Source organism: Dryobates pubescens, chromosome 1, assembly GCF_014839835.1.
Source record: "Dryobates pubescens isolate bDryPub1 chromosome 1, bDryPub1.pri, whole genome shotgun sequence".
Classification (NCBI taxonomy): Eukaryota; Metazoa; Chordata; class Aves; order Piciformes; family Picidae; genus Dryobates; species Dryobates pubescens.
In genome coordinates, this window is record NC_071612.1 from 4,707,407 (window position 1) to 4,720,381 (window position 12,975).

At 56.3% G+C, this 12,975-nt stretch overlaps 2 protein-coding genes across 3 annotated transcripts; both read right to left on the minus strand.

The window, feature by feature from the left end:
* Positions 1-3,369: 3,369 nt before the first annotated feature.
* Positions 3,370-7,934, minus strand: KLHDC8B (kelch domain containing 8B). Of its 2 annotated transcripts, none has more exons than XM_054180195.1 (6): positions 7,842-7,934; positions 6,606-7,068; positions 5,602-5,766; positions 5,162-5,386; positions 4,810-4,911; positions 3,370-4,004 (listed from the first exon to the last, which is right to left on the minus strand). In XM_054180195.1, the coding sequence occupies exons 2-6, from the start codon at positions 6,976-6,978 to the stop codon at positions 3,808-3,810; spliced, it is 1,062 nt and encodes a 353-aa protein (XP_054036170.1). In that variant the 5' UTR covers positions 6,979-7,068; positions 7,842-7,934; the 3' UTR covers positions 3,370-3,807. The 2 variants fall into 2 exon arrangements, with proteins under 2 accessions (XP_054036170.1, XP_054036175.1); XM_054180200.1 differs by lacking the exon at positions 7,842-7,934 and adding an exon at positions 7,616-7,723.
* Positions 7,935-8,341: 407 nt separating this feature from the next.
* LOC128899927 (uncharacterized) lies at positions 8,342-12,924 on the minus strand. Its single transcript, XM_054180217.1, has 5 exons — positions 12,741-12,924; positions 12,284-12,669; positions 11,084-11,244; positions 10,533-10,665; positions 8,342-9,049 (listed from the first exon to the last, which is right to left on the minus strand). The coding sequence occupies exons 1-5, from the start codon at positions 12,892-12,894 to the stop codon at positions 8,843-8,845; spliced, it is 1,041 nt and encodes a 346-aa protein (XP_054036192.1). The 5' UTR covers positions 12,895-12,924; the 3' UTR covers positions 8,342-8,842.
* Positions 12,925-12,975: the final 51 nt, after the last annotated feature.

The window sequence follows — 12,975 nt, forward strand, 5'->3', positions numbered from 1 at the left end:
TGGGCACGCTTACTTGTTGATTTTTTCCTCCTTTAATTCACACCAACTCCAATACTGGTTAAAATGATTGGTTGCTGGTTCCAAAGATACTCCATAAACACTAAAACACTGTAAAAATAAGGTTGATATAAATTCATGGATGGATTAGGGGAACTACTTAGATTCCCCTTTATGCTCTTTTGTCTATAGTATTAAAGGCAGCCTGGAGCTCAGAGGTGTCAAAATAATGGCTTTTCTGATGTATTTATCTGGCTTCCTAATCAAATCCCACAGAAATAAAGCTTTCATGTTAAAAAACAAAAACCCAACCAACCAGACAAAAAACCCACCACAGTAACAATTCTGGACTTTTACACATAAAAGACTTCTTGGACTGACTTTGTTGTGTTGTTTTTGCTTGTCCCTACAGTGCTAGGGCTGGTATAAATAGCTCAGATTTATCACAGTTGCTTGTTAACTCTCAACTGCATGGTGAGACTCTTAACAGGTTGATCTTCTAGGAACAGAATGGGGAATCACAACCTGGATTGTATTCCTGCTTCAGGAATGGGATAATGGCCAGGTTGTCCAAGGCAGCTGTGGGCTGGAAGGCAAACCTTCTTCCAGAGAGCTGTGCTGATGGAAACATTAATGTTTATTGCACTTGTTGAGTAAATAAAAGCCTTGTTCTGCTCCTAAACTGCCTACATCTCCACTGTACAGCATGGTGCTGCCAAAAGCCTTGCTGTGTTTCCAGGTTCTATACATCCCTACAACATAAATTGTGATTTTCCACAATTTTATTGCTCATAATTGCAAATCTGGCCCAGAACTCCCTTCAGAAGAGACTGTAGAGCCCTCTACCCATATTTGCAGCACTTCCACTGCCTTTAGGAAAGGATTTGATGGTGCTTTGCACACCACTGATAAGGCTTGGCATGTTATTTTAGGTTATTATACAGAGCTATTCCTATTTCTGGTATGGTGGAGCTTCCTGTTTTGAGTGTCTACCGAGTTTGTGGAATATGATAAATGAGATTCTTGTATTTCCATCTCTTCTGACTATGGAGAGAAATTTCTATGAGAAAAACATGGGGGTTTAATTATAGGTCTGACAGCTACCTTCAGTTCCAGGCTCCCCCATCCATAACACGCTCTGGGGAGATTAGCCATGTTGCCAGGAGCTGGCTCGTAGCTCTCCTTGTATCTGAAGTAACAGACTGCTTCTAATGTGTTCAAGTCTCTCATTTAGTAAAAATCAGCAGAAGCTGCCAGAAGATAGACAGCAATATATTTGGTACGTTCCTCAACCTTTTTCCTTTGTCACTTGTTTCATTAGAATCTCACTAGAGGTCTTCTGTTAATAATGTGTCAGCCTTCAAGGGTGGTCAGGACCATCATCCCTTTGCCTGAAGATCTCTCCATCTGCCCTCACTTCATCTGGATGGGATCCTGGTCCTGTGCCTAAAAGTGGAGATAGAAAAGAATGAGAAATCCACACGGTCATGGATTTCTGTTCACTTCAGGTGGAAGAGAGAAGCCAAAAGGTGCTGTGGTGGGTTGGTGAGCCAGACAATCCCATGCATGAAACAAGAGGCTTCCAAGAAAGGGGTAAACCCCTTGTGGGGCAGAGACTATTTGCCCTACTGCTGGAAACACTGCAAGAGCAAGGGACTCACAAGCCACGATTTCCCCCACTGGCATCTCCCGGCTCTTGCAGCCGGCATCACCTTGACTTTGGAAAAAGCAGCACTGGCCACCCCACCAGCAGCAGGGAAAGCTGAGAAGTTGGCACCTAGGGATGCAAATCTGCTGGTGACTCAGTGTCTGATTTATCCCACCCATGTGATGCTCCTGCAGGAAAAGCTTATTAATCAGCTCTGCATTTCCAGTGCAGCTCCATGATTTAGGGTCCCTCATGACTAAAGTTTTGGTGAGAGTGAAGTTGTTACATACCTTAGTGGTGTCTGGAAAGGGTTGGCAGGTTGAAAAGAGGTACTGGGGCAGCACTGGAGGGGGTCCATCATGTCACAGGACCCTGGGAAAGAAAAGCCCACCAAGGCACAGGTCAGGGACCACTGTGAAATGGAGCACTGATGCAATATTCATAGGTTGGAGCCACGTCATGCTCAGAGGAGGGGTTCTTCTGTCCAGCACCCCCAGCACAGTGGGAGCCACTGACCTTCTCCAGCTGCTGAGGTACAGATCAGTCACTAATTCGGGGCTCCCTGTTGATGCTGGCTCTGGCACAGTGGTGGTTTCTATGGCAACTCTAGAGGCAGATGCAGGGATGACTCCAGCTGAGGTACAGCCAGCCCAGCTATCCCAGGATGTTCCTCCCAAAACGCAGATGGCACACTGGGACAGATCCCCTTTCACCGCGCTGGGCAGGCGGTGGAAGCAGCAGGGCAGTGACACTGAAAACATCGTGCGAATGCTCTTCTCTGAATCATTTCCAACTATCCCCACGCATGATGCCCCTGGCAGACAGCACAGCCTGCCCCAGCAACGTGCCAGATGCTGCAGCACTCTGCCAGGATTTGGCCTCCTGCCTCTCTGGCCCTGATACCCATCTGAGGATCACATCACTGTCTTCTTGGAAAGGTCAGGCATCCACACTTGATATTTACCTGGACATGTGAGATCTTGCTAATGTATCAGTGAAAGATTGACTCCCTTGTCTGTGTCTGCTGCCACTCTTTGCTTTGATGTGCATGACTCTGCATGGAGCCAACACCAATGAGGCTCAGGGCAACTCACAGCACCAAGCAGCTGGAGGGGTTATCCCCACAATGGTCTTGCTGTGCACCCCTAAACATCATTCAGAGACACCACTGATATGGAGCTTACCTTCTCTTCCCAGCATCAGTAAGTGTGAGAAGTGGTGTTCCTGCCTGGGGGAGATGAACACAGTTGGATCTGGCTCTCCCAGGCACCACCTATGCTCCATTCTTTGAGATGGGGCTGTGGCACTAGATTTGGCCCAGGAGCCCCTGGCATCATTAGACATCTTGTATTATTTCTCGGCCATTCCCTGCCCTCTCTTGCACCCTGACTCCCCCACAACAAAGCTCCTCTCCTTCTGCTGCTTCACCTGCTGTAGTAACTTCACTCGCAGGAGAAGCTGAGCAGAAGCAAGGCTGTATTGAGATAGAGGGGCCACTGCTCAACTCTCCCTCTCTAAAATGAAAGCTGGATCCCTACAGTGCATTGCTTTGCTCTCCCTGGCAGTAAGTAAAGAAGCAAGAGCTGTCCCAGACCCATAGCATGCTGGGGAAGAGCTCACTAGGCTCTCTCTTGGGAGGTTTCCCAACAGGCTACAGCAGGCTACAGTCCCAGCCCAGAGCAGGATAACCAGAGATGACACAACTCCAGTGGGGTAAAGTTCCATGTCTTTCATTTATTTGAGGTGCTACATCACCTCCTAGGCACTGAGCTACAGGGCACCTCTGTGCTACATGAGACATCAACTGGGTCTATGACGACACAGCACTCACTGCTACACACATGGCACGGACACGCTGCAGCATGGCAGGGCCAGACAGGGCAGCATGGCCAGTGACAGTCCTGCCGCCACTGCTCCCTCCATGCTGCCAGCCACAGCCCTTCCATCAGGCAGGATTCTTGCCCTGGGCTCCATTATCACAGCAGTGCAGGAGCCAAGAGGAATTTCTGAAGCACGGTGAGGAACCTTGACTGCTTCTGCACCCAGCGTCACAGGATGGTGGCTCCCCAAGGCCAGGTCACCCGCACACACAGGTGCTTACACACCCTGTCCCTGTCTTCAGGCACTTGGTGCTCGGCCAAGGCTGGTCCTCAGGGCCCTGCTCAGGGTGCTTCACGCAGGCATAGAGCCTCAACAGCACCACTGGGACCCTGGGCTACCCCGCCAATGATGAAGAGCAGGCTGGGTGCTGGACAGCTGGAGCAGGAGCAGCGGCCAGTGGGCATGGGGGGCAGTGGCTCCCACTTCTTCTGCGAGAGGCTGAACCCTTCCACTGAGACCAGTGGGCAGGACTGGTTCCCTGTGGGAAACAGAAAAGCATCAGCCCCTCAGCAGCCCTCCCCACAGCCCATGCTCTGCCTTTCCCCCTACACACGCCTTTGGGCCCCCAGCAGTGGTCAGTGTTTGAGTACTCTGCTGCAGAGGTCTGCGATCCTAGAGGCAATTAGCAGGGTTGCAAGAGGATTAGTGGAATTCCTACAGGGAGGGCTGCTGGCACTGATGCTGCACTCTGCCCTTGTGCCAGCACCCCACAGCCATCACCATCACCAAGGGGGCAGCTGCAGCTGCTGCAGGGCTCAGAAGCAATGCCATGCTGCAGGCATCCAGCCAGCACCACTTGCCTTCCCCATCACCTCCTCCAGCCCTGCAGCAGGAGGTCTGGCTCGCCTTAGGCAAGCTTGGCAGTGTCTGGCAGCCCTCACTGCAGGGCTAGGGAGCTGCAGCTGGAGCCAGGCTCTCGGGGTAGCACTCCCTGCTGTATCCCTACTGCTGAGTGACAGCACTAACCTTTCCCCAGCTCTCTCGGGAAAGGGATGCATTGCTACAGCCCTGTATGATGGGGCTAAGCCGGTGTGGGCTGTGTGAGCTGCACATGAGTTAGGGAAAGCCTGGCCAAGGGGTGACAGCAGCAAGTAGGCAGCCTGTGAGGCAGGGCAATAAAGTCCCTCCAGCACTTGGGGGGCACAAAAGGGACACAACTGCAGACAGTGTTGAGGTACCCCTGTGGTTTTGCACAGCCAACCTCCTCACTGTCACATAGGTCACTAACGTGCCACAAAGGATGGGGGTGGGAACATGGCCACACGCCTATCCCCTGGTATTACCGAGGCCACCCACAGCCACCACTCTTCCTCCCAGGCAGCCAGCCACGAAGTCAGCTCTCTTCTCCCTCATGCGGACAGCACGGCTTGGCTTGCTCCATGCACCTGGGAACAAGAGGGTGTGAGCATCCACCACAGAGGCTCCTCTCTGCACACTGAGGCCCAGAATTCCCTGGGCTAACAGCTCCCTGGGGCCAGGAAGTGTAGCACAGGACTCACCACGGCTGCAAGGGGCTGATGCTCAGAGCCTGGATGAACTGTGCACCTCACAGACAGGCACCCCTCACCAAGACCCAGGGAGGCATCCTCTACCCACAGGGGATGCTTCCACCCCACCCAGGGACACAGAGCTCACCCTGCGTAGGATCGAACATCTCCACTGTGTTGACGAAGTGGGGGCGGGAATAGAAGTTGTGGGGCCCCGGCTGCTGCAGCCCTCCAAGGCTGAAGATGACGCCGTCAGCCATGGCACAGGCAGCGAAGGCGCGGCGGCTGGGGACACTGGGGTAGCGTGTCCAGCTCCTCGTCTCCAAGTCAAAGGCCTCAAGGGCAGTGACAGGCAGCTTGCCCTGCCGACCCCCTGTGCACAGACAAGATGCTGTAGCAGACGGCACCTTGGGCTGGCACCATCAGTGTGCTCAGCAAGCAGGATGGGGCCCACCGGCTGCAGTACTGGGGTGGGAGGGCAGCACAGAGCCACGCAGGATGCACCAGGTCATTCCCTGGTCTGGGGAGGCAGAGGAGGTAAAGTGCAGGGGCATGAGGGGCTGCTCAGCTCACCCCAGTGGCACCTACCCAGAACGAAGATCTTGTTGCCCTGCAAGAAGGCGGAGGCCCCATAGCAAGGAGTGGGCATGGAGGGCAGGGGCTGCCAGTGGTCCTTTGCCGGCTCATAGACGCGAACCAGTGCCTGGGGAGAGGTGTCTGCACCCATTCCCCCCAATGCATAGACAGCCCCATCTGCAAAAGAGGTGGCAGTGAGCTTGTGGGGACTGTGGGCAGTGCCACAGGGCTGGGAGTCTGCCCCGTGCCCTCCAGGGCAGACAGCACAGGCACTGCTAATCCCCACAGCCAGCTGCTGTTCCAGGGTGGCTGGAGGACAGTCCTTGTGACCACACCTGTGTCCAGCAGTGTTGTGACCCTGCTGGAACCCTCTTGGCCCCCTCTCCACCCCATCCATCAGGCTCAGAGTGGAGCATAAGGCCACTGGCTCTAATTATTCTCAGCAGTACAATCTCCCTGGAGACACCATGGCAACACAGCCATGCTGCCAAATCCTGCTCCCGATGCGGCCAGCACCCCTGTCCGCTCCCACCACTGCCCTGCTGTCTCCTCTGCCTGGCCCACCCTGATACAGCCTGGGGCCATGCCGTGGCATTCTCAGCTAGAGAGTACACATGGGCACCTCATGTGGAGGCCAACCCCATCCCCTGGCACATGGGCTGCTGGGCTGTGCCACAGCTCAGAGGTTGCTCAGCAAAGTTTGGGCAGGAATCACGGCATGTTCAATGCACAGTGTATCAAGCTGGGCTGGAGCAGGGTGCTCAGACGCCCCAACACAGCTCCCAGCCAGGGCAGCTGGGAAAGGCTCCCATGCCTGCCAGGTCTCCACATAACCCAGCCCGCAATCGGGCTTCTGGGGCAGGAGCATGACCTTGTAACTAAGTGGCAAATTCAGCTGCTGGGTGAAAGCCTCATTCAACATCCCAAACATTAGTGGGACTCAAATCATTGCCAGCCCCTGCATCTCTGCTTCTCTGGACAGCAGAAGTACCTGCATCCTCAGCCCCATTCCTCACCTCTCTGTACAGCCGAGATGCCCATGGAGGGCTGAGCCAGAGCCGCCTTCTTCTCCCACTTGCCCTCATCCACGTGGTAGACCTCGACAGAGGCGAGGGGGCTCTGCGCCGCATCCACACCACCCACGACCAGGATCTGCTTGCCCAGGGCGAGGGCAGCGGCGCCAGCCCGCGGTGTGAGCAGTGGTGGGAGAGTGGTCCAACGCTGTGCCAGGAGGTCGAGCACCTCGACAGCACCCAGAGCTCTCCCGCCGCCCCCACAGCCGCCCAGCACGAAGAGCTGCCCATCGCGGTGCGTGGCACTGCAGTACACACGCCTCGTGGGCATGGCAGGGAAGGTGGCCCATGCGAAGGCGCCGGCACCTGCCGCCATGGGCCGGCTCAGCCACCCCGGGGATCCCCGGGCTCTGGCCCTACTGTGCTGCCCATCCGGCCGGGCTCAGCGCTGACCTGGTTCTGCCTCCTGTGGGAAGAGCACCCAAGTCAGCACCCAGGCACCCACCACAGCCCCCAGTCCTGGCAAGCCGGTAAACCCCGGCAGTGTGACAGACCCCCTTCTCCGAGGCTCCCACCTGCACCCGCTGGAGCTCCTGCACCCCAAGGCTCCCCGCCTGTAGCCACCAGAGCTCCTGCTTGCAGGAGCTTCCTGCCTGCACTCACCCAGATTCCTAGTACCCAGGCCTCCTGCTCGCTGGGGCTCTCTGCCCATCCTATCCTGGCTCCCCCTCCCAAAGGCTTTCTGCCTTCACCTACCTGGGACTCCTGCACTCTGAGGCTCCCTGATCACCTTCTCCGGCCTCCCACTCCCCGGATCTCCTAATCTGCACCTACCGGGCCACCCACTTTCTGGGCTCTCTGCCCGCATCCACCGGGTTTCTATTCCCCGCGGTTCCTGCACACCGGGCTGCCGCTCTATAGGGCTCTTGGTGCACGATTTCAACGCATGGAGATTCTCGCACCCCAGGACTCCCTGCCCGCAATCACCGCGGTTGTCAGTGCACGGCTCGTACCTCCCCGAAGCTCCCACTCCCCGGGGCGCCCGGTGCACAGTCCGGACCCCCGACGCTCACGCTCTCGGCTCGCAGCCCACAACCGCCGGACCGCTGCTCTCCGCGGCTGCTGCTGCACAGCCCGCACCCACCGGCGCTCCCCGGGCTCCTGCGCGCAGCCCTCACCACCCGACTCTCCGCGCCGCACCGCCACCGGTAGCGGGGCAGGGACCGTGGTCGCGCTCACCTCTCCGCCCGCTCCGCCGTTCTCCGCACCGCTCCGCGATGCCGCTCGCGCCGGGCCCGCCCGCTGCCGGCGGAGGCGGCGCCGCGCCCGCCCAGACCCCCCCGCCGGGTCCCGCTTCTCTCCGCCGGCCCTCCTGGGGCCCTCGCTGCTGTCGGTTACCCTGCCAGGACGGAGCTGCAGCAGGAAGAGGGGCTGGAGAGACCCCCCGACACCGCACTCCCCTGCTACACGCTGCCAGTGCGGCAGCCGCCTCGGCACACAGCTCACGGCGCTGAGGAAGGCACCATCCTGCCCTGGAGACAACTCCCACTGAGGGGCTGCTAGGGACAGGATGTGAACTTGGCCCTGCTCTGAGCACAACCAAATCCTCTGCTGTCACTTTTATCCCCATTCAGATGAGCCCTGCAAATTAACGTGCCAGGAAATATGCTTTCCACCCACCAGCACTGGCAAAGCCGAGGGCAGGCAGAAAACACACCGGAAAAGAGCTAGAAAGAGTTGCTTTAAAATCGGGCAGAAATGACACGACATTGCTAGCTCTGTCAGGGAGAACACCATGGCGTGAATGGCACTGAGGCATCCCACCAGTAACACTGTGCTCACCCCAGCTCCACACCAGCCACTGGGGCAGGAGCAGAAAGGGAGGCATGAAAACTGTGTGGCTGCTTGTGCTGCTGCTGCAGCCCTGCCTGGCAAGCAGAGTAACACAGCCAGCTCCAGGTGCACACAGGAGCTGGCACAACAGGCAGTGCTGTCAAGTCAAGCAGGCAGCTCCCCACCATACTACCAAGCGAAGGAAAGCCACTTCCTCCAGGGATTCCATCACACAACTTCCCAGGAGGCTTGTGTTTGGGCATGGAGGCTCCTGGTAGGACTGAGCATACACATCACTCATCGGAGAGGGGACAGGTTGAAGCAGGAGCACAGTCCAGGAGTTTGCTGTGTGCAGTAGCAAGCAGAAGGTGTCCCAGTACAGAGTTCCTCAGCTGCACAAGGTGGAATCACTGTCCATCCCATTGCTGGTCCAGGGTGTCCTTCTCCATGCAGGCCAGGTAATGGTCATAGCTCTCCTCACATCTCCTCACACAGTTCAGGAAATAGTCCTCATTGGCAATGGCCTCCAGCAGGTCAGTTTGCACTAGGCACACGTTGTACAGCTCTGAGGTGGGAACACACCTGGGGCTGCTGCTGCCCTGCTTCGAAAACACCTGCAGGGAGAGAATGGTGCACAGAAGCACTTGTACTCTCTGTAGGCAGTGGTGCTAGGATGGTGCCTGGCACTAGTACAGAGTCCTGCAGCAGCACTGGTACCCAGCCCTCCTCCTTGGACAGGCACTTTCACAGTGGCTGTGGGTCAGTGGTAGAGAGCAGGGGCTCTTGTTTCTGCTCCAGCAGTAGAAGGTAAAGTTTCTCCAGATTTCTCCTCGCTCCTAGAAAGTGCCTTTGGCTCCAAACCACCTTGGCACCATGTGACTTGGGTTCCTCTAAGGAAAAGGTCACACCACACTGCTTAAAGAAAGTGGCTCTGTGAAGCAGCCAACCCCTGGAAAACCTCTGCCAACAGCTCTTCCTTTGGCTTCCACTGCATCACACAGAGGAGAACAGGGATTTCACCTTCTAATCTTTAGCACAGCTCTGCCTAAGGCCACTTGGCAATCTGTTTCCCTCCCAGTGAGGCCCTGTCACTGTCACCAGCACAAGGACAGCCCTGCAGAGCTGGCAGTGCAAGAGGAAGGTAAGATGACATCCAACCTATGGATTCTGGCTGCAGGACAGCAATGTCCTGGCAGCAGGGATGATGCACCATGGTTTGATCCTACCTGGCTCACATGGTGTCGGGACAGTCATGGGGTCTGGCTGCATGGCTGCCCTGAGACAAGCCAAGCAACCTGACTGACTAGTTATGCTGGCTACAGACTATGAGAGGAGGAACTCCTTGATCAGGGAAACAGCCTGAGGCTGAAATGTAGCAAAGGTACTCTGTGAACCATGTTCCAGCTGCTGAAGATACACAGGCAGCAGCTGGCTGCAGGCTCTCAGCACAGCCTTCCACAGTAACTCCCCCAAATCAGGCATGGCACAGATCAAAGGCTGTTCCTGACAGGTCCGCTCCAGGCAGTGACAACTGACATCTGTTACAACTCTATGAGCTGAGAAAGCTTGTATGGAAGGGAATATCCAGTGAGGATCCCATCCCTCACCGTTCCCTGGGTGTCTGGCAAATGCTGCTGACCAAGTTTCCTCCTCTCCCTGAGCTGTTTCCTCTCAGATGGAAATGGGGAGAGGTTCAGGCTTGCCTGTGATCTGCAGCTCTTGTTTGAGCACAAATAGTTGTCCAGATGACAGGCATAATTCTGCCTGCATGAACATTCCCTTTTCCATGTGTAATCCACCAAAAACACTGCCCTTGTGATTCAGTACCACAGACAAGGCACAGCCCAAGGCTGACTACCACCACAGTCGCTGTTACTGGCAGCAGGCACAACTCACTTGGTAGAGCAGAAGCGCTCGGCAGCAAGCGCAGGCAGCCAGCACCTGCAGTTCTCTGCCAACTGAAGCTGGTGGCATGGGGTGCAGCGACACCAAGGCTATGCCTTGATCTCCCTTTGTAGGCTTGTGTTTGTGCAAAGGGGACAAAATGTGTCTGACCCCAGTGGGGACAGCCCCCAGCTCAGGCCTTCAGTTGCCTACCTGGGGACGAACGATGGTGTCTGCGTCATCCAGACGGATGTTGTCATCAATGAAGATGTGATGAATGTCAGGATCATGAGGGTCAATCCACAGGGGCTTCCCACCCCGAGAGGAGAACTGATTTCTAGCCCACCTGAAACAGCAAGCAGGACAAGAAGCAGTCAGGGAAGGAAGAGACTGACAGCTCTCAGGTAAAGGCAGCCCAGGCTGCGCTGCAGGCTCAGAGCAACCTCAGAGCCAGAGACGCAGGACAGAGATCACCCTGTGCCTCTGCCTGCTTCTGCCTCCTGGGAAAGAGGCATTTTGGAGCAAGAAGAAAATCAAAGGGTGCTTGGAGAACAGCAGGAGGTACACCAGGGGATGGGGACTCGAGGAAAGATGCAAGAGCCCCATCACACTGTCCACAGGCAAAATAAGGAGCATTGAAATGATAGGCGCCCCAACAATGTAAAAACCTCAACACTATGAGCAATCTCAAAGTAGGAGAAGCTCAGAGAATCACAGGAGAGAAGAACATACTCTGTCCACTTCCTTGGTGCCCTGTTTCTCACCAGTCATAGTGGTCTTGGAAGCCTCCAATTCCCTCAAAGGAGCTGAAGTAGTCATAAAGTTTTCTTCTATTTTCCCGGGTGGCCATCCGCTCTGCTCCCTTTGTCAGCACCACCTCTCGCTTGCTGCAGCGTATCTGGCCAGGAGTGAGGTCCACGGGGAGCTGCAGGATGGCAGGAAGCAGAAGAGGCAAAATTATCAAAGCAGAGGCAAAATTATCAAAGGCTGTTTTGTGCACTGTCAGAGACACCAAGCAGCAGGGTGGAGACTCTCCACCACTGCAGACCAGGAGGACAGTGCTGGAGAGAAGATGAGAAGATGTGGAGTCCCTCCTACCAAAATTCATTCCCTTCCCACAGGTGGTAGGAAAAAATGATCTCCCAGTTGCATGCTGCCCCCATTTCAGTTTCTGTTCCCCATCAACACTCTGAGAACAACTGAATCATCTTCTGAAGATCATTCCCAGTGTTCCTGACTGGCATATGGCACAGTGGAGAGCATGGCTGTAGTCAGCTCTGAGCCAGGGAGACCCACTCTGCTGCAGCAGTCCCTCTCTGGGAGAATCACAAAGTAGTTTGGGTTGAAAGGACCTATAAAGGTCATCTAGTCTCTCCCCTCTGCAGCAGGCAGGGACAGGTTGTTCAGAGCCCTGTCCAATCTGACCTTAAATGTTTCCAGGGATAGGGCAACCTGTGCCAGTGTTTTACTGTCATTGTAAAAAAATTTACTGTTTACATCTAGTTTAAATCTCCCCTCTTTTAGTTTAAAGCCATCACCCCTTGTCCTGCTACAACAAGCCATGCTAAAAGCCCTGTCCCCATTTTCAATGGCCCCTTTGAAGTACTGGAAGGCTATAGTGAGGTCTCCCTGTAGCCTTCTCTTCTCCAGGCTAATTCAACCCTAATTCTTTCAGCCTGTCCCCACAGCAGAAGGGTTCTAGCCTTTGGATCATTTTTGTGTCCTCCATGGACCAGCTCCAACAGGTCCATGTCTTTCCTGTGTTGAGGATTCCAGAGCTGTACACACTGCATCCAGAGAAGGGATGCTCTGTCCAGTCTGGGACATCCCAAGGAGAGACCTTTCCCACAGAGGATACGTGCACACACACGTTACTGCCTTCACCCCAAGGTGTATGAAAATCAGGCCTGCTGAGCAGCTCAGGGCAGCACTGCTGCAGGCCGGGCCCTTGGGGTGCCACTCACTGCCACATCCCGCAGGGCTGGGAACTGAGGGTGTTGCCCGGCCAGGGCGCAGCTCACAGCCCGGAGGGCACGAGGCAGGTCGGTGCCGAAGGTGCGGAAGATGACGGCGAAAGTCCTGCCGTCCCGGTGCAGGGAGTCGAGGAGACGAAAGAAGGCAGGCAGGATAAGGTGGTAGCGCTTGCTGTGTTCTCCCTGCACCGAGAAGACGTCATGCGGCCGGCCCGGCCACTCCAGCAGCTGCAGGTGCCGGTCGTGAAGGCTGCCAAAGCACCGTCCCGGGCCCCGCTCCGTGAAGGCCGGGTCCCGGCCGTGGTGGTTGTAGTAGCTGATGGCGCCGGGGCAGGGAGGAGCCAGGGAGGGCCGGTCGCTCGCCCACTGCCATTCGCCTGCAAGAGAGGACAGCGGTCAGCCCTTGCCACACACCCGGAACCCCTCAGGCCCCGGCCCCGTCGCTCACCGGAGGCCCCGGCACAGCCCCAGGTGACGGTGCAGAGGAAGCTATTAAGGGCGGCTCGCGGGCCCTGCCCCGACACCGCGTCCGCCACCACCACCGTGTTGTTCAGGTCCACATGTAGCACCAGCCGCCGCCGCCGCCCGGCCCCGCCGCTCATGACCACCGGCCCCGGCCCCGGCCGTGCCGCCGTTACCTGGAAACGGCTCCGCTTCCGTCCGCTCCGCTTCCGCCGCCCGGC

Bases quoted from the DNA above. Each gene is read 5' to 3' on its own strand.
- KLHDC8B (XM_054180195.1), bottom strand. From the start codon at position 6,978: ATGGCGGCAGGTGCCGGCGCCTTCGCATGGGCCACCTTCCCTGCCATG. The intron at 5,387-5,601 runs GTAGGTGCCACT...GTCTGTGCACAG, and splicing joins CAACAAGATCTTCGTTCTGG to GGGGTCGGCAGGGCAAGCTG. The intron at 4,912-5,161 runs GTGAGCTCTGTG...TCTTGTTCCCAG, and splicing joins GATGTTCGATCCTACGCAGG to GTGCATGGAGCAAGCCAAGC.
- LOC128899927 (XM_054180217.1), bottom strand. From the start codon at position 12,894: ATGAGCGGCGGGGCCGGGCGGCGGCGGCGGCTGGTGCTACATGTGGAC. The intron at 12,670-12,740 runs GTGAGCGACGGG...CCTCTCTTGCAG, and splicing joins GGGCTGTGCCGGGGCCTCCG to GCGAATGGCAGTGGGCGAGC. The intron at 10,666-11,083 runs GTGAGAAACAGG...TTGCTGTTTCAG, and splicing joins TTCCAAGACCACTATGACTG to GTGGGCTAGAAATCAGTTCT.